This window comes from Peromyscus eremicus, chromosome 2 (assembly GCF_949786415.1).
Source record: "Peromyscus eremicus chromosome 2, PerEre_H2_v1, whole genome shotgun sequence".
NCBI lineage: Eukaryota > Metazoa > Chordata > Mammalia > Rodentia > Cricetidae > Peromyscus > Peromyscus eremicus.
In genome coordinates, this window is record NC_081417.1 from 66,824,311 (window position 1) to 66,844,518 (window position 20,208).

A 20,208-nucleotide genomic window follows, 5' to 3' on the forward strand; every position below is an offset into this window, starting at 1 on the left:
TTACGCTCCACAGACAGACACTTGCTTGATGGAGATGCTGGCCCTGGCTGGCGTCTGTGAACTCGGACTTGGGGACCCATTCACTCCATGATGTAGCGACTCACTATGCCTAAGCAATTTGTGCAAAAGGTATGATTGGTGCTCTATACATAATTCCAGGTAGCCATTTTCTGCTTAGCATGTGGGTGTATTGCAGGCCTGGTGCTTATGTGGCTGGGCCTTGGCTTGCCCTGTGGGGTTTCTTGGCGTGTCTCAAGTCCTGCTTGTCTTATGTCCCTGGAGAAGGCTCTGGATGCTTACCAGGTCTTCCCTGGGTATCCCCCGCACCAGCCTATGCCTTGGCTAGTTTTGGTAATTGATCAGAACCGTGAATACGACTGGATGTTCAGGTGTGGGAACCCCAGTGAGTGACTGAGGCTGGGGCTGTCACTGCTGAATGTAATGATGGCCTGAGCAGCTCTATGTCCTTGGGAGGGTTTCTGTATGCCACCAGCAGATCTTACATCCCACATGCAGCAGATTCTTGATAAGGGCGAATCAGCAGCAGAGAACAGAGCAGCGGGGACAGTAGACTAACCCCAGCAGAGCAGCTTCATAGGCTGGCTCACCCCTGAGGGACTCTGCTGGAGGGGACACTCACTTCTTATCTCTTCCTGTGTCTGTGAGATGGAAGCCACTCAGGATGGAGCTTCCTCTGCCTACCTAAGGCTGTCCCTGGATGTCATCTTGACTCCTAGGCTCTGTCTTCCTCCAGGCTCTAATGCTGCACATGCTGCTGTCACAGGAGGCCTTGGTGACAAGTAGGTGTCCCATAAAACCCTCAGTTTCACAGCCAGGCTGAGACCACAGTGTCTCCCTGAGATGCTGTTTCCTCAGACACGGGGAGTCTTTCCACCACACACTCGTCACCCAAGTTAGAGACTCGAGAACCACTCCAAGTCTGTCCTTCCTTCGCTCTCCGGTCTCATCTCCTGGCATGAATCACACACTGATGGTCCTCCGCTACCCAAAGGGAAACCCCACAGGATAGAACAAGGTGCAAAACCCTTTAAGCAATGATATCTCACTAATTTCTATTAGACTTGAATTTACTAGGAGACAAAGTGGGGGTTTCTTGGGTAACCTCTACCTTCTCTTAGAGCTAGAAAAATCCAGTATTTCTGGAAGGGCCAAAAGAAGGCTCCTCTGTCCCACTCTTGCCCAGCTGCTGCCCATGTTGAGCATACAGCTCCCTGTAAACAAGGGAAGGAAGCTAAATCACCCGCAGGACTCAACCCTGCATACTGGGACAGGACTGCTCTGCTCCTGGAGAGCTGAGGGAGAGGGCACATGCCAGTGACTCCCACTCTCAGCCCGGCTTTTCCAAAGCTGATGTTCAGAGGATGACATTTGTGGGCTTCCAGGATCCCTGGTCTCCGAGGGACTCACCACAGCACAGCCCCGGGGACTTATGATCTACAGCTCTTTTAGGTGTGGGCTGGGGAAGCAGCGTCAACACCCGTGGCCTGCCATGTGGAGTTCTGTAGCTATTCACAGGGATCTCTTCACGGTATGCACATGTCTGCATGCACACACATGCTCTAAGTGAGGCATTGAATGAGGCTTCTCCTGCCTCAAGCAGGGAGCTGCGATGCCCAGCTTGGCTCCTTGAGTGCTCACTGAGCAGCCCCTGGCTGGACTGGCTTTCAACAGGAGTCCAGTGACCCGGGGTCTCCCGGCTAGAGCACCCACAGAGGTTCCTGATGTGTCACTCCTGCTGCCCTCGTGGCCTGCCCTGAGGCCCCCCACACTGCAGGTGGCAGAGGCTCACCGCAGCTTGGCTGGTCTCCAGTCCAGTTCTAGCAAAGCAAGGCCACAGCAGGTCACAGTTGCCATGGAAACACCTGCACCAAAACTACCAGCGCCCACCCCAGGTTCCCAGCTCTTTATCTGTTCACTCTGCCTTCTAGAAGTGACCATGATGATCCTAACAGTCCATCATTCATTCATAAGTGATTCACCCTACCATTCATTCATTCATTCATTCATCCTTTCATTCATTCATAAACATCCATTGGGACCCAGAGCTTTAATATATGTTCTCATTTAACCCCCACAAGCCTAGTATAACCCCACTTTTACAGAAGAGTGAATGGACTAAGGCTCAGAGATGTTAGGAGCCAAGGCAAAGTCACCCAGCTGGGGAGTCATGCGGTGGCGTTTTGGACATAGATATCTGCCAGCAGCCTCTCAAATACTCTGGGGACACATTAGAAATGGACGCACACTCTAAAACTGCTCAAGTATATGCCATAAAAGGTAGACTTTTTTTTGGTTGTTATCTTGATTTTTTTTTTTTTTAAGATCCAAATAGGCAAACATTGAGCTGGGTTGCTTGTTTGGCAGATAGAACTCAGCTGACCTTTTGACCTATTTTTTTTTTTCTGGTAAAATCCAGTTGACATCTCAGTGGCAAGTGTCTCCGAAAGCCTGATGACTAAGTTTGGTCCCTGGAACTCACGTGGGAGGAGAGAGTGGACCCTCACAATGTCCTCTGACCTCCACATGCACGCCTGGGCACGTGTGCACCTCCCTCCCCCAATAAATAAATGTACTAGATGAAAAAAGAAAACTCAAGATGTTTTTATTTGTTTGTTTGTTTGTTTGTTTGTTTTGAGAAGAAGGTACGCGGCAGGCATCCTTGTCATCTCCTGGTGTTTGGAACCTTATGCTAGCCAAGCACTGCGGGCTAGGTTCTAGGCTTGCTCTCAGGACAGGAGGGGGGTAGACCTATCTTGCCTGGTGGCCTGTCTCGGGGTTGGAAGGAGGAGCTGTTCCAGGGCAAAGCAGTGTTGATGGTGTTGAATTCCCGGGTGGAGTGGGCTTTTGAGGGGTTACACAGAGCTGCTGGCTTGTCTCTACCCTCAGCAATGCCGCTGAGCCAGGGAGGGTGGCAGGGCCTACGGGGCTGGTTGTCCACCAAGGTCCTCACTGTGGATCTCTCCTTCACTTCCTGTGCCCTGGCTGGGGTTCCTGCCTAGACTTCACAGGACGGCAAGTGTAATTTGCCTGGCTCCCTTTCCAGCTGCTAGGGCTGGGGTTCCTGAGCCAGGTGGGTCTGCCATCTGTGAGCTGGTGTTCCCTTCCCCCAACACCAGGGCTTTGCCCACACCCAGCATCGCTCTCCCAGCGACTCTGCCCACGGGGCCGCGTTGCTATGGTGACTACTTCTGACAGTGTCCAGGGAGACAGCACCATGGAGCTGGAGCTGCTTGCAGGACTTGCTGAAGCTGGCACTGGTGGCTGGGAAGGTTCCAGAAAGGATCGAAGGTGGGGGATGGGAGCTGAGTGTGACTGCTTTTCCAGCAGCAGAATCTGTATGTGTGTACACACGTGCTCACATGTGTCCCTGTATGGATGCTAATGGCCTTCCCGAGCAGAGGCCTGACCCCTAGGGAGGCCGGACCCCGGGGTTGTCACAGCTTCTTGCTGAAAGTACTATCACGGTTGTCTGTATTAAAATCTGAAGGGCAGAGAAGGGCCATGTGTGGAGAGGGAGAACAGAGTGACGCTGGTAAGCTGTTCATGATGGAGGCTGACTTCAGGGTCCACCTCATCCATCCCCTGGCTTTGAGGGTGTCCCTGACATGGAGGCCAGGCTGTAACCAGCACAGTAGAAATGAAGATGTTCTAAAGAGACACCTATGCCCTTTAACCTCTCCGTCAGGCTAGTGAAACACTGGACCCCAAGAAGTAGGAATTTCACAAGGATTCTCTCCCATGCCGGGAGAAGGCAGAGGCCTCAGCCAGAGAGCTTGTCTCCTGGAAAGAGATTTGCCACAGTCCTAAGAACTTATCAGACCATTTCACAGGACGAGACTGAAGCCTCAGTCTCCGATGGCCACATTGGGTCAGTGGTGGGAGGGGCCGCTCCTTGACTAGGACTGTTCAGAGGGCGGTACCCTGGCCCTCTATTTAGCCTTTCAAGAAAAGGTTTCCTTTTTGTTTTATGTGTATGTGTGTGTGCCTGCATGCACGTATGTGTACCACATGTGTGCAGGTGCCCACAGAGGCCAGAAAAGGACTTTCTGGAACTGGAGAATGGGTGGTTGTGAGCCACTAGGTGTGGGAATTGTGACTCAAATCTGGGTGCTCTGCAAGAGTGGCCAGTGTTCTTAACAGCGGCACTCTTCCCTCAGGACCCTGAAGACCGGCTTACAGGTGTCATGGGATCTCTATTTTCTTCTTTCCACTGTGGCCACATTGACTAAGCCCTTTCCTGCTTTTTACTATTAATTGGGCTGTTTTAACTGGATTCTTGAGGAGAGGTGGCTGAACTTGACTCCTTGGGGTAGATCCTGTGACTCACAAGTTGATAACAAAAGTGACACACTGTGATGTCTTCCTTTCCTCCCACGTCACCATCTCTTTCTCCTTTACCCCACATCTGTCCCTACCCTATGAGAGAGGGCTGTTTCACCCATTTTACAGAGGACAAGAGTGAGGCTGAGTTTCAAGCTTTGGGCTCAGGACAGCCTTGGCCCTGATTCTCCTTTCTGCATCCCACTTTCTGCCCCTGGGTTGCTCAGGGTGGGGGGGCACTGGGGGCAGCCAGCGGGTCCCAAGATAGAATAGAGCCCCACTCTTGACATCAGCGGGGTTCAGGAAGGAGGCGTCTTGCTATAGCACAAGCCCCACCACCAGCTGAGGCTCATGTTTAGGCTCCTCTGTCAGGAGTACCCCACCCCTCTTCTTGAGTGACAGAGGAAATTATTCTGGAAGTGACCCTGGTCATACATTTGGGCTGAACCAGTTCAATCCGGAGGAGGCTGTTTCTCCTGCAGTCACATGTGGGCTCCCTCCATGCAGTTCCCACTGCTGATAAAGGAATTCTGGGCAAGAGAACTGCCATTTCCCCAGCCCTGGAGCTCAGGCTCAGGTCGATTTGTAAAGCACGTCATGATTTATTCATGCTGCCTCCCCGGGCTTCCCAGGACGACCTTCCTCTCACACAAATGAGCGAGACTCCCAGAATAGAACGTCAGGCTTCATTAAGGAAAAAGCCCCAGTGTGGGGACGGCCCTTCCCTTGTTCCCTAGCTCCCTGGCCTGTCATTAGCACTTGGAGAATTCAGGTCAAATCCCAGAAAACCCCTTCTGGGAAGTGCCTTCGAGGGTGGGGTGCAGGGTGACATATGGAGCACCTACCTCTGAGAAGGCACTCTCCTGGAAGCCAGCCCTCAGAATTTCTCTGCACCCAAGACTCAACTCCCCCACTGGAGGCAATGCCAAGGAGCCAGCAGAGCCTCAGGAGGGACTGGAGCAGCTGCAGAACCAGGGGTACGGTTCTGCAGTAGCCTTGGGGGACAGAGGCAGGTCCCTCACCCTCCTGGGATGACAGTGAGAGGTTGGACCAATGTGCAGCCTAGAGGTCACCAGGAGAGTCCCAGTACCAGTTCCGAATTGTTGGTTCCTGAACTCGGGGAGGGGCTGTAAGTCCTTTGGAGCAAAAGTTTAGGGTGGTTTTGCTCTTTCCCAAGTACTTAGTGAGAGCCTCAGGGCAGCGCAGCACCTAAGGTTCCTACCACCTGATGAGCTCAGCAGAGACCAAGATAATGTCCAAGAAGGGCAGGACATTGCGGACTCGGGAACAGTAGGGATAGCGGAAGGGCCACCTGGAGCTTGGGGTTTTTCCAGTGCTGCCCCCACAACACTGAGAACATGTGTGATCCTAAAAAGTTTGACATATGGTGAGTGTGCGTGTGTGTGTGTGTGTGTGTGTGTGTGTGTGCGCGCGCGTGTTTATGCATATGTCTTAGGATCCTCTCTCGTGCATCCTTCACTCTTTATTTCTACCCTTTCCACGGCCAGGCATTGGGTGACTTGAAGCTTCAGAGCAGTAGGCAGGACCTGGAAGAGGTGGCTTTGCCGAGGGCCATCTTACTCTCGCAGCCACAGGGAGGGCTGCCCATCCATTAACACTGACGTTCTGATGCTGCCCCCCCCCCCAGTTATTTGAGGGACTCGCTGGACTAGTGATTGCCCTGGAGAGCTGCAAAGAACCCACTGCCTCACCCAGCTCCTTCGTGTCTGTTCATTTTGTTTTGTAAGACCTCATGTAGAAAACTTGGTGTGGTGGCCTGTGATCCCAGCGCTGGGGAGGGTGGGGGTGGAGACGGGAGGGTCTCTGGGGCTTGCTGGATAACCAGTCTAGCCTAGTTGGCAAGCCTCAAGTTCTAGAGAGAAAGCCCACCTCAAAGGATGGCTCCTGAGGAACAATACCCAAGTTTGACCTCTGGCCTCCATACATAACAACACACACCTGCACATACACACCTGCTCAACCCCCATTCACATGTACACATTCACCTGCACACACACACACACACACACACACACACACACACACACCCCTGCACATACACATACCTAACCACTCACACATGTACTCATATGTATATACCCACCTACACACACACACACACACACACACACACACACACACACACACATATACAGTCCTTACCCCCCATACACACATGTACACACATATGCATCAATGCACACACACATTCACATACCTTCCTTTACACACACACACACACACACACACACACACACACACACACACACTTACAGGAGGGATGATTTCGGGGAAAAATACTTCCTAACAACTTCCTGGGTTGAGCAATAATGAAAAAATGGGTTTGAAATCACTGACGGAGGAAGTAAGATGGCACAGCTTTCCTCTGACTCGAGGTCACCACACCAAAGCCAGCAGGCTGAGGACGTGTCCTTGCCCTGCTCCTGCGGCTCTGGGTGCTGATGCTTTTGGTCCTGACTTCTCCCCCTTTCTAGTGTGCTGGCTGTCATCTGGCAGTGGCCCGTCACACGGTCACATCAGTGGAACAGTCACTGTCTATGCTCACTGCAGTCAGACACCGCCTCTCTGGCCCCGCTGCAGACCCGTTGACCTGGTTTGGTTGTTTCTTGCCCATCCTGGTGTTTCCACACAGCTCTGTCTGATGACAAGGCCACCGAGAGATCTTTACGTCACACCGCACTGGCACATACCAAAGGGCTTACCGTGCAGAGGGTTTCGAAGGTCTTTTCCGAGACAAAGGATCCGTCGAGGCCGAAGAGGAAGATGGACGCGTAGGACAGCATTCCGCCCAGGATGATGAGATTGTTCATGTAGGGACTTGACATCTTGATCAGCCTGGTGGGGCAGAGACACTTGGTCACACAGCATCTTCTGAGCACCCTGGGTGAGCACCGCTACCAAATCTTCAGGAACTAGGGAAACGGGGCTCAAGCTGTTCTGCTTCTAGCTGACACCTCTCTGCTTCCGGAGGGGACCCCAGTAGCTGCGTATTTTCCCACTCTGCCTCAAGCCTACCTGTCACTTCCCAGGTGACACTTGCTACAACAGCTTCATCTACTTGAGCTTTTGGTTTAGAGGATTTGGGGCCAGGATTGGGAATACAAGTTAAATCTAACGATTGTAGTGATGGGGGTGGTCCTCACACCACACTCCCCTGCCTGAGCGGGGATGTCACAGTGAATACCCAGGGTTCCTTCGAGACTCTCTGCTCATCAGGTGTCCAGTGAGCCCCCCTTAGAGTCCTCAGAAAGCTCCCGTGGCTTGATATGTAAATGGGAACGGGGTAGCAACACCTCAGTCACAGAAGTCACCCAGAAGTTGGGTAACCGGGCCCTGTGCCACCTTCTGTCCCTGTCGTCACCAGGCCACAGGTAGAAGGCATTCCCAAGTGCCCAGCAAACCAATGCGGAGCTAAGCCCCAAGAGGGCTAGAATTTTTAGCCAACCCAGAGGTACTTGACTCCCTGAGCACAGTTGGCTTAGAATGGTTCTTTTGAAGACTGTGGCTACAGCCAATTGTTCCCCAGACATTTTCTTTGTGTTCTGCAGTTCTGTGAATGGTTCGATCTTAGGATTGGAGTGCTTCCTGGAAGAGGTGGTTTGCAAAAGTGTGAGTAGGAAGAAGGAAGGGAGGGAGATCTAGTCCCACAGCTTTTGCAGATTTTTCAATGGCTGAGCCAGCCAAATAAATCATTCCGGTAATTTCTCCAGGAGGCCGTGAGGGGGAAATTAGAGAATTAATCTGGTGAGGCGGTTTGCAGCTTTAAGATCTCATTAGATATACAGGAGGCTGTGTAGCGGAGAAATGACCGTGTGCCTAGGCCTGGAGCCAAACGCTACCAGGTGCAGCCCTCACTCAGGACTGGTTCCAGTAGCTGGGTAAATTATAGGTGGCTAGGAAAAAGACACCAGGTAAATTGCATTTATTTGTCAGGAAATGGGTTTGACCTAAACAATTACTTAAACAAACAAACAAACAAGCCATCAGAGATTGAAGCCTCCAAGTTCCTCTTTGGTAAGCAGAAAGAGAAGCAAAACCCATTCCCTGGAATTGCCCTGGTCCCTACCAGCCTGTGGGTAATGCAGTGTGGCTTTGGGGACAGTGGCCCCCGTGACCCATGGGTGCATGTTGGGATTCTCCCAACACACACATGCTTCTAGCTTTGGTCCAGTCTCTCCCACTACAAGGCAGGAGCTGGATTCAGGGGTTTGCTATGGAAACCGGAAAAGGTGACTGCCTGGCCAAGGTCAAGGAATGTAGGCAGCCTGGCTGCCTACAGCTGAGCACAGTGCCTCAGAGTGAGGAGAGGTACTGCGGAGAGCTGAGGGCGCTCACTTAGGCAAAGAACCTGAGATAGAGCCCATGGGGTAGGCTATGTCACTCATGGACAGCAGACCCCTGGTGACACTGGGAGTCATGGGAAGGGTCGAATGAATGATGCAATGGACTGTCACGTGCTGTATCAATGGGAGACTCTGTCACTGAACCTGGTGGTCCTTTCCACCAGCTATAGCTAAAGGTGCTGGGAGTAGGGATGAGAAGCTGGGGACTCTGGGGTCTCCTGTGTCATTGCTGGTGATGATGATGTGCAGATCTCTAAGAAGGTCCATGGACTTGGGCTTCCCATTTCTACTCTATTTAACTCAGCCCTCTAGCAATCCAGCTGCCCGTGCCCCCCTCCCCGTGTGTGTGTGTGTGTGTGTGTGTGTGTGTGTGTGTGAGTGTGTGTGCACGCGCGCGCGCATGTGTGCATCCTAAATCATCTTAGTGACTGGGCAGCACACTTCAGGAAATTTCAGTGTTCCCAGAGAACCTGCCATGCTAACTCCCAGCTCCATTGGTGGAGCAAGGGGCTGGTCCATCCAAAAAGCACTTTCCCTGCATGGGGCGGGGCTGCTTACTTCTGGTTCCGGTTCTTGATGTTGAAGAAGAGAAAGGCGCTGGCCATGATCATGCCGAGGATGGTGAGGGCTGACAGGATGCTGTAGAGCGGGAGGGAGATCTTTCGCAGCTGCTCCAGGATGATGGTCTTGTCCTTGGGTGGCTCAGACCCTGCAAGGTCAAGGAGAAGCCATCAGATCCCAGAGTAGTCAAAACAGAGGATGTTTTGCCTCTGTGTCCTTAATATATGGCCAAATACAACACATGTACCCCACACCAGGCCTACCTACCCACTGGGTGAGAGGATCTAGTGGCTGGCTAGCTTGCCCAGCAGGAGCCTGAGCCAGGACTTATATCTTTCTCTAAATAGAATCAATAAGGGATCTGTGATGCATTTAACAGCCATTAGAAGACTAGAATTTGATTTGGTCTAATTACGCTGTTGAAAAACCATCACCATTTATCCCCAAAGGTAACCATGGCTGGGAAGGCAGAGAGGTACTGCTGGGTGCCACTGGGTGGGGGTAGGGTCGGGGAGTGGCGTTGAAGAACTTGGCATGGGTCTCAAGGACTCTGCTCCTACCTGAATATGATAAACGATCTTGCTCACTAGGGAAGACACCCAGCCTGTCAATTCTAGGGTGACAGATATGTGCTCCAGCTGCAGATTCTCAGCCTCAAGGTCATTATCACCGAAGTCCTTTGGTTTTCTGTTTCTAAGACTGGCTAACTGTGGGAGGTGGAAGCTAACTCCCTTTCACACCGAGCTGGGGCCAGGCTGGAGCTATGGGGTTCCGTTTCTCTCTGTGCCTGCCAGGCTGCCTGGCTCATTCTTCAAGGGCACCAGGAACTCAGGGGGTGGGGACTGAGAAGCTCATACAAATGCTTCATCCTGTGTGGTTGCCTGTTTGCTCTTAGGTTATCTTGTACGAGTTGGTCTAGGATGAAGGAGGCAGGAGCTCCCTCACCCTGGCTCCCTGAAAATTCTCTTCTCTCATGTGCCATGTCAGGTCAGGTGTCTGCTGTGGAGTTATAAACCGTCAAGACCTTCCTTTCCAGTGGACAGAAGTGAAATCTGCTAGGAGGATGCAGAGGAGTGGCCAAGGCCAGAGCCCTGTCAGGGATGCTGGTGACCCTGTGGCAGTGCCTCAGTTATGCCTCCATTTCCAGGAGACGAGCTAGGGAACAGGCAGGCAGCTGCAGGGTGGAGAACAAGCCCCCTCATCTGGGCTGGAAACCTGTGTTTGCAAGTTCAAATGGGTTTAGAGACGGTCAATGGGACAATGGGGATCTCCGTCTAAGAGACCTAGAAAAACTGGGTTCTAAAGGATCTGGGGACTGTCCAGAGTGTTATGGAAAAGCCCCAAGGAGAGAGAGAGAGGGAGAGGAGAGGGAGAGGGAGAGGGAGAGGGAGAGGAGAGGGAGAGGGAGAGGGAGAGGGAGAGGGAGAGGGAGAGACTGATCCATGAGAGGAGAGGCCCAAAGCAGACAGACAGATGGACAGCGTTTTCTCCTTCCAGAAGCCAGAGCTTCATACCAAGAAACTTCCTCCTCACCTCCCCCTCCCAAATGTGTTGAGGCTGGCTCAGGGGTCTTTCTGCTCCCAAACTCAAGGGCAGTCCTTAGGGTTCCTGGCTGGAAACAAGCCCCTCTCAAGGTCCCGAGGTTTGGGACAATGATGATATGATTACAGTGAGTTTGGGCCCCTCGTTTAGCTATAGCTTTACCATCTCCATCAACACCGTCTCTTCACACACAACCTCCTCACTCTGTCCTCCTCCTCCTTTACCGAATGGCCTCTCCACTAAGTACATCTCAGCTAAAACCATGGGAGCATGATGGGAATGCTGAACAGATGTGCTAGATGCAGCCCTGGATTTTATTTTCATTCATTCCTCACGCATCCATCCACCATTGATAATCACCTTCTATTAGCCAGGCCTGATGCTGGACATTAAGGATGCATAATGAACAAGACACAGTCTCTGCCCTCGGGGGGTGGAGAGCACGCATACAGCCTTGGGGAAAGAACGGAGCAATATGAGGCAACACCAACTTCTGAATGCTGGCTGCAGGATGATGTGGCGACAAGAGAGACGAACAGATGGAAGCTTTAATGTATGGACACTCAGCTTATCTATACCCTATAAATAAGATATAAATATCAGACCCTTCCCTCTTGACTCATCCATCACCCTTATGGGTGGTGGGGTGAACAGTCTTCTAGGTGTTTTGTGGCTTCTAGAGCTAGTAAGTGGCTTGCTGGCAAGACTGGGTCTTGCACTGTGCGAACAGCTCCTGCGGATGCAGCCCAGGGGTGGGCTCATCTTAGGCACAGGATAGCCTGAGTACCCAGCAGGCAGCAGAGAGCAGCTCCCCAGGATGGAGTCAGGAGATGCTCCCTAGAGTGGGCAGTGGGTAAGAAGAGTGGCCGGCTGTCACCAGACGAGAAGGAAGGCTGCCCGGGACACAGCACAGGGACAGGCACCCGGGTGTCGCAACCTTGGAGGAACTGAAGCAGTTTGGCCAGGTGCAGAGATGGTCCCTTCACGGAGGTCTTAGGGCCGCAGCCCAGAGCAAACCCCCTCTCGGAACACTGGGACCACAGAGAAAACGTGGTTTGCTGTCAGTCTGTCTTCTCTTTATTTTGTGCTTGACTCTTTCCCTGTTAACGGGGGATAGAGCCTGGGCCTACTGCGGGCTGGGCCAGCATACTGCCAGGAGCGCACTACCCGGAATCCTTATTCCAAAAGCTCCCCCTGTCCTCAGTCCAGGAGCAGACAGGTCTCTCAAGGAGATCAGGACTCTGGAGGTTAGAACAGGCTATGTCCTTCGCAGGCTGTGTGGATTTGGGGTGACAGCATTTCTGAGCTGTTTCCTTTCTTTCTTTCTTTCTTTCTTTCTCTCTCTCTCTCTCTCTCTCTCTCTCTCTCTCTCTCTCTCTCTCTCTCTTTCTTTCTTTCTTTTTTTTTTCCCAGACAGGGTTTCTCTGTGTAGCCCTGGCTATCCTAGAACTTGCTCCATAGACCAGGCTGGCCTTGAATTCACAGAGATCCATCTGCTTCTGCCTCTCCAGTGCTAGGATTAAAGACACGCTCCATGACCACCTGGCCTGAGCTGTTTTCTTAATGTACAAAAGGACACACTCATCCACTTTTGGTGGGTGTGTGGACTGTAACATGCCACTGTGTGCCTGGTGTTGGCTCCCTCAGGTGAGGTGGGGAGGATGGACAGGACCAAGTCCCACCAAAGGTGCTGTAAGAGAGCTTTGTCTGGTGGTCTTGGGTTTATTGAGTAACTCCAGGCACAGACAAATTCCTGATGACCTAATATGATCCAAGCAAAAATTGTCTGGGTGCCACAGAATTCCAGTTTCCTCTACTGCTATCCAGAGACAAGGCTGTCCATCCAATCTACCTATCCATGCATCCATCCATGCCTCTATGCATTCATCCAACTATTCAGCCACTGATTACTCATCCATATCTGCATGTATGTATGCATGCATGCAGCTATCCATATATCTATATTAATTAATCCATGTATACATTTATTCATGTATTCATGCATCCATCCATTTATCCATATATATCTATCCACCCTCCCATCTACACACCCACCCAACTCATTTTCAGGCTTTTATCTGTCCTATCTACTTATATACTCAGCCACTACTCACCAACCTATTCATTTATCCATCCATCCATCCACTCACCCACCAACCCACACATTCATCCATATCCATCCACTCATCCATTTATCCACCTACTCACCCATACATCTCTATATCCATTTACCCAGGCATCCACTTGATGTTTTAGTGTTTTCATTAACTATCATCAAGCTTCCAACATGCCAGATCCTGGCTGACAACAGGAATTTAGAGAGAAATAAGACCCAGAAAGGGGCTCACGGTCCATTTCCGTAGGAGAGGCAGAAACAAAGGACAAAAGGCCAGAGGCAAAGAGAAGGGACCTATTAGCTCCCAAACTCCATAGATTCACCCTAGGAGCTGGACTCCACAGAGTGAGCGCGAGTCTGTGTTCAGTGAGTGAGTAGATGTGTTAAGGATGCTCTCTTGACCTCACAAAGCCAAGGACCCTGAGCATCTCCCGTGTGGGGTGCCCTTCGGGAAGCCCGCAAGCCTTACCCTGGAACCTGATGGTGTCATTGATGATCTCCAGGGTGTCAGCCACTGCGTTGTACTCGCCCACCTTTACCTCTCTACTGTCTGTGGAGAACAAGAGACAGTGGCCAGTCAGCGACGGTCCCAGGCTGTGTGCAGCTTTCCCGTCTTCCAACACCCATTCCAGTTAGGATCACAAAGCTTGTAACTGTCCTGGGCTGGAACCTCAGCCGGGTGTCCACCCTGTGCTGAGTACCTCAAGGATGGGATGGCAGTCCCCGGCTCCCCTGAACTATATTCTATTTCCCCTGGGCGGCACCCACAATCTCCTGAAATCCCTGGTAAGTGAGGATCCCAAACCACTGTAGGCATTCCACCAGCTGTAGGCAGTGGGGACCACCTCTTCCTTCATTCTGAATAAGACTGGCCTGTGAGTATATGCCGAGGTGGAACTGGGATGGCTCAGAAGCCATGCTGCTCTGTCGAGCCGTATTGAGCAGTACCCCACGGCTCTTCTTTCCTCGCACACCTGTTCAGTGTGTTCTCATTGGCCAGTTCTGTATGCCTTCCTCGTCCTTACTATTTCTTGGCTTTAGTTCACTGTATTTCATTGGCCATTGCCAAGGATAAAAATGGCTTTGGAAGGTGGCAGGAAAAATGTTGACTTTCCCCAAGTAACACAGGGCACTGGGTGACAAAGGACAGGTGAGTGAGAACGAGCTAGTTACTCAGCATTCTGGGGTGGATGACAGAGGCCTTAAGATGTGATTTTATGAGTGGGGAACACAGGAAGGGGTCACATGTTAAATGTCTTGAGGCTGAGCTGCCCGGTGGATCACCTTGATGAAGACATCCTTGGGTCTGGAGCCCAGGGCAAAGGCGAGGCAGGGCCATCTGCATGGGAGTTGGGGAGAGTCTCATCCTAGCATGCAGATATGAGACCCCAGGGAAAGCCCAGCAAGATGAAGGGACCAAATGCAGCACTGGGGAGTGCCAACCTTTAGTAATGGGCAGAGAGCACAGGAGCCTGGGGAGGAGCAGTCAGATGCCACAGGCAGGAGCATCTTAGCACCCAGGGAAAGGAGCAACGTGGCCATGGAGCTGGCCAGCCATGTCCCACGCCACCAAGAGACTCATACAAGCAGCCCCTTGAGTTAGGGCTGTGGATTTGGTGTCAGAGACAGAGCCCGGACTCCAGCCTAGACAGAATTTGCAGAAGTACAGAAGCCCTGCTTATCCCTTGTAAGCATTCAGGATGCAGGCTGGGGAATCTCCTAGGCCACACTTCTGCCTGCTTCCTAGACTTCAGGGAAAGAATGTAAAAGTCATAGAGGGGGTCCACACTCTGCAGGTGGCTGCTATTTGCTTGGGTCACCTAGGGTCTTAAATGTCATATTAACACACTCTGCAGGTGGCTCCAGCCTCCCTGCAGGCACCCTTTGAAGTCCTCAGCCCCATAGGCTCCCCAGTCAGCTCCCATCACTAGGAGGAGGAGGCCCTGATTTATTTATTCAGCATGGGGAGGTAGCACATGAAATATGCAGGCCCACTGGAACAAATCCTCAGGACTTGAGGAAGTAGTGCTGCAGGGACCCCATGGCGTCCACAACCACACAGCCCGCCCTACAGACTCACACAACCTGCTGCTGTATGCACAGTCCCATGGAAATGAAGTAATAATCACATTCCCATGAAGATCACAATCACCATAATTTCCCCCAGGAGGCAATACTTGGAGGTTCCAGGGGCTAGCAAATTTCTGCATTATTGCTTGGAAACCATGACCTAACTGCCCTGTCCAGAGAGGAGAGATGGACCTCAGGCAGGCGAAGGAAGGGCTTGAAGTCACATGGGGCTGTGCCCAAGGAGCACCTGACAGTGGCCCCCTCCCCGCCTCTGCTTCGGGGGACACTTCTTCTGCTCATGCTGATCAGGGCTGCCCATCATCCTGCCTCCATTTATTGAGTACTTATTTGCATGCTGAGCCCAGCTCAGGGGCTCAAACCCTCAATAATTTTCCAAAGGCAGTACAAAGTCAAAGTTACTCCCACACCCTTGACTAGGGCAGCCTGGGGCATCTTTGACGTCACAGAAGTGTAATACTAAGTCCCTGAGTTACATTACAGCCTTCAGTCACTGTCAGGCACCTGCAAGGGGCCAGGCTCCATGCTGGGAGTGAAGACACAGAGATTTAAAACATACAAAACGCAGTGGTGTGGTGCGTACCTGCTGTCTCAGTACTAGGGAGGCTGAGGCAGGAGAATTGCAAGTTTGAGGCCAGCTTGGGCTGTCTCAGCAACAACAGTGATAACAGCAAAATAAAAACAAGATCTCCAAGGGTTGGAGATCAGCCCAGTTGGTAGAGCCTTTGCCTAACATGTGAAAGGCTCTGGGTTTGATTCCCAGAATGACAATCAATCAATCAATCAATCAACCAACCAATCAATCAATCAATCAATTTCATTTAAAAATCATAATCTGTGAACTTTCAGAGTAGCTGTGGGTTCATGAGCAGAACATATACCAAGTGTCTCACTGCTGGCTCAACTAACAGGAAATGGTAGTTGTTTAATCCATGAAGAGCGTGAGTGAGCCTTGCTCGTCCTCAGACACTCTGCATTGATGTCTCTACTTTCGGTGATTCCCTTCCCTCCACATCCCTAATCAAGTCTATTTTGTTTTTAACATGGTCTCACTAAATTGCATGGGCCGACTTTGAACTTAGAATTTGCCAAGGCTGGTCTTGAATTTGTGGTCCTCCTGCTTCAGCCTGTCTAGCAGTCAGGATTACAGGTATGTACAAAGCGCCTGCCCCCTTTCTGTTTTTCCATCCACTGGCCACGTGCCAGCCTGACATGAAGCCAACACCTGTAGCGAAAGTCCTTTATTTATTATTATCAGTGTGTAGGAGTGTAAGGGTCAGGGAACAATTGTTGGGAGTTGGTTCTTTTCTTCCACAATGGCTTTTTTTTTTTTTTCTCTTGGTTTTCGAGACAGGGTTTCTTTGTGTAGCTTTGGAGCCTTTCCTGGATCTCGCTCTGTAGACCAGGCTGGCCTCGAACTCACAGAGATCTGCCTGCCTCTGCCTCCCAAGTGCTGGGATTAAAGGTGTACGCCACCACTGCCTGGCTCACAGTGGCTTTTGGGGACCAACTTTAGGCTGTCAGTCCAGCATTGGCAAGTGATTTTACTCACTGAGCCAGCTTGCTGGCCCGGCACTTCCAGGTTTTCAGCCTGTGGGTCATGTGGTAATTCTATGGTTGCACACTGGGACTTATAAACCAGAGCTCACAGGGTGTGTGTACAGCCTGGAAAAAAGACCATCCCAGTAGGAGTAGGGGCCGTTATAATGGCTATCACTGGCTGGTGCCCTGTCCTCATGCGGTCAGCTCTTGGGGTGACTATCCCTTTCTTTGGACCTCTCTTTCTCTAGCTGCTTTGAGAGCTCTGGTGACTCTTGCCTTAGTGAGGACTCGGAGTCCTGGGGCTCTGAAAGATTCTGATGCCTGGGTACTAGCCCATTCATCATAGAACCCCAGAGGTTAAGAAGTGGATCCTGGGGAATTGTATTTTTCAAAAGCTTCCCAAGTTGACCTTATTACAAAGATGGATTGGAGAGCCACTGGGCCACACTCTAGACTTCCAATGTGGACAATTTCTGGTTCTCAGAGGCTAAAAATATTATGAAACAAATAGTCTCACTTCCATAGAATAATCCTAGTTTTTCCTTACATTCTATTTAAAAGAGAATTATTATTATTATCTTTCTTTTCAAAATTTGCATTTGGGCACCTAGAGAAAACAGATCCCATTGGTGACAATTTAGATGCCGAAAAATGTCCAGTCTGAAAATATTCCCAGGCTGTGGGCCAAGGAGCATCTAGGAGACAGTTGGGAGTGACGTGGCCTCCTCCCTGGGCTGCATTGCCTGGGCAGGAGGCTAAGTGTGTCGTCAGCCTTCTGCTCTAGTTGGCTCCATGCTCTGTGTGACATGGTCTCTATCCTGTCCTCCATGCTCTGTGTGACATGGTCTCTATCCTGTCCTCCATGCTTTGTGTGACATGGTCTCTATCCTGTCCCCTGTCCTCTGTGTGACATGGTCTCTATCCTGCCCTCCATGCTCTGTGTGACATGGTCTCTATCCTGCCCTCCAAGCTCTGTGTGACATGGTCTCTATCCTGTCCCCCGTGCTCTGTGTGACATGGTCTCTATCCTGTCCTCCATGCTCTGTGTGACATGGTCTCTATCCTGCCCTCCAAGCTCTGTGTGACATGGTCTCTATCCTGTCCTCCATGCTCTGTGTGACATGGTCTCTATCCTGTCCCCCGTGCTCTGTGTGACATGGTCTCTATCCTGCCCTCCATGCTCTGTGTGACATGGTCTCTATCCTGCCCTCCATGCTCTGTGTGACATGGTCTTTATCCTGTCCTCCATGTTCTGTGTGACATGGTCTCTATCCTGTCCCCTGTGCTCTGTGTGACATGGTCTCTATCCTGCCCTCCATGCTCTGTGTGACATGGTCTTTATCCTGTCCCTTGTCCTCTGTGTAACATGGTCTCTATCCTGCCCTCCATGCTCTGTGTGACATGGTCTCTATCCTGCCCTCCAAGCTCTGTGTGACATGGTCTCTATCCTGTCCTCCATGCTCTGTGTGACATGGTCTCTATCCTATCCTCCATGCTCTGTGTGACATGGTCTCTATCCTGTCCTCCATGCTCTGTGTGACATGGTCTCTATCCTGTCCTCCATGCTCTGTGTGACATGGTCTCTATCCTGTCCCCTGTCCTCTGTGTGACATGGTCTCTATCCCAGCCCCCCAATGCCCGTTCTTACTGGACTCTAGTTTGAAGGCAGCAAACATTTGAGTTAAAGTTGAATTATTGGCCTACTGTAGTAGTGAATCCCTGTAATCCTAGAATTTAGGAGACTGAGGCAGTGGGATCACAAGTTTGATGTGGGCTACAGGCCCAGCTACAAAGTGAGTTCCTGATAGCCTGAGCTGTGGGAGATTGTGTCAGAAACAAAACAAGGCAGAGAGAAAAGAAGATCCAACTATCAAAAAGCTTGAGAAACACAAAGCAGAGGACCTTTTAATAGGGGGTGTGCATACCCAAATATAAAAGTTCTGCTCCATAAGGACTTGAAATTTACAGAGCAGAGGCAGACTGGAAGACACTTTTGAAGCTTAAGGCTAATAAAGGTCAGAGGTCAGAACTGCCAGTTCACAAATGGCCCAGATGCCTAGTACGGTAGGGAGCGGACATGAAAGCCACAGTCTTAATAAACTTAGTTTATTCTTTAGACTGCAGGGGAGAGGGGAGGGAAGAAGAGAAGAGGGGGAGGGAGGGAGATACCTGGGATACCACAGGTGGGAAGGAGGGACATAGGCATCCCTGGGTTATTATCAGGAAGAACATACAGTCACAGGGAAGAGAAATCTGGTAGGTGTATTCACATTTAATGTGCACACACTTTCTGACCCAACAGCCCCCAGAAGTCCCAGTTGCATCCATAAGGGGATGCGAATAAGGACCTTATTATTCATGAGGATACAACGTTTAAGATAAGCTGGTGCTGGTAACTGGGGAGTGGATGCGGGGATGCCGTATCCATGGAGACGGTAGGGAGGAGTCCTAGCCAAGATGCACTCCCACCGAGGAGGCAGAGGAGTAATTAAAAACAGTGCTGAGTATAAAGCATCAACAACCACAAAAACAGGGAAAACCGAAAGCCACACAACCCCATGGCATTGAGGCAAATTCAAGACACACACACACACACACACACACACACACACACACACACACAAAATGGCAGTGCGCATTTGGGTAGGACACACAAACACAGTGTCCTCACTAAGCAGGAGGCTGTGGGTCATCCACTGAGGAAGTGGTCTATGGGGATTAGCGAGGGAAACGGGGACGGACAAGCCAGTGAGGAGTGTGAGGCCAGCCCACACTTCTGGTCAGTGCTGAGAATGGCCAGGGGAGGAGGACATCAGCAGCTGTCATACCTATCCTCCATGCCCGTCACCTAGCCAGACACATGGCAGTACCATGTCACTGAGTACTCAGTCACTTTCAACGCAAGGGACACGATTGTCTTTTATTTTACTATTTTTTTTTTAAAATAAACTCTGAAATGAAAATTCAGAGCAATTAAGCTACACTGCCTGGGAAGCAATGATATTTTCACAGGAGGGGGATGAGTTCCCCATCCCTGGAGGTATTCAAGCAGAGGCATGGAGAGTCAGGGCTCCTTGCAACACACAGTCTGCGACTCTGTGAAGCATGAGGTCTTCTATCTTCTGGGCCCCCTTCCTGAGGGGGCTCCTCCTGGATGGTGAAGATTGGTGACAATACCCTGGTCCCAGTAAGTCCACCTTCACTAATGTCCTTCTGTCCCTGCTGGCCCACGGCCCTGCTAGAGTGTGCTGAGGTTCAGGGGTCTACATCTCCAGTCTTCCATAAGCTAGTGTTTGAGTCCCCCGAGGTAGCCTTTCAGACTGTGGCTCGCGAAGGGCGCTGCAGTGTGTGTTGGGAGACAGGAAAGGACCTAAGAACCAGCCTCAGGAGTCTCCAATTGGAGACAAACTGCTCTGGAAGTTCTCTGATAGGGTCCAGGAAGTGTCTTCCTCCCTTTATGGGCACTGACATTTGGCCAGAGAGATTATGAAGTCCCCCCCAGACAAGGCAGTGGGGGGCAGGAACTGTATCTTATTCAGCTCAGTGCTCCCCTGAAGGGCTCAGCAAAGCACCAGGCAGACATGCGGGGGTGGGGGTGGGGTGGGGAGGAGCTGCATCCGTATCTGTGCACTCAGAAGACCAGGCGGTGATTAA

The 20,208-nt window shown here is 51.2% G+C and overlaps 1 protein-coding gene across 1 annotated transcript in view; it reads right to left on the reverse strand.

The window, feature by feature from the left end:
* Gabbr2 (gamma-aminobutyric acid type B receptor subunit 2) overlaps nucleotides 1–20,208 on the reverse strand; it is a 349,015-nt gene that overhangs the window by 63,759 nt on the left and 265,048 nt on the right. Inside the window, exons 9-11 of the mRNA XM_059254316.1 lie at nucleotides 13,394–13,474; nucleotides 9,264–9,414; nucleotides 7,065–7,197 (exon numbers count right to left, since the gene is read on the reverse strand). Of these exons, the coding sequence (XP_059110299.1) occupies nucleotides 7,065–7,197; nucleotides 9,264–9,414; nucleotides 13,394–13,474 (365 nt within the window). The remainder of the gene's footprint in view (nucleotides 1–7,064; nucleotides 7,198–9,263; nucleotides 9,415–13,393; nucleotides 13,475–20,208) is intronic.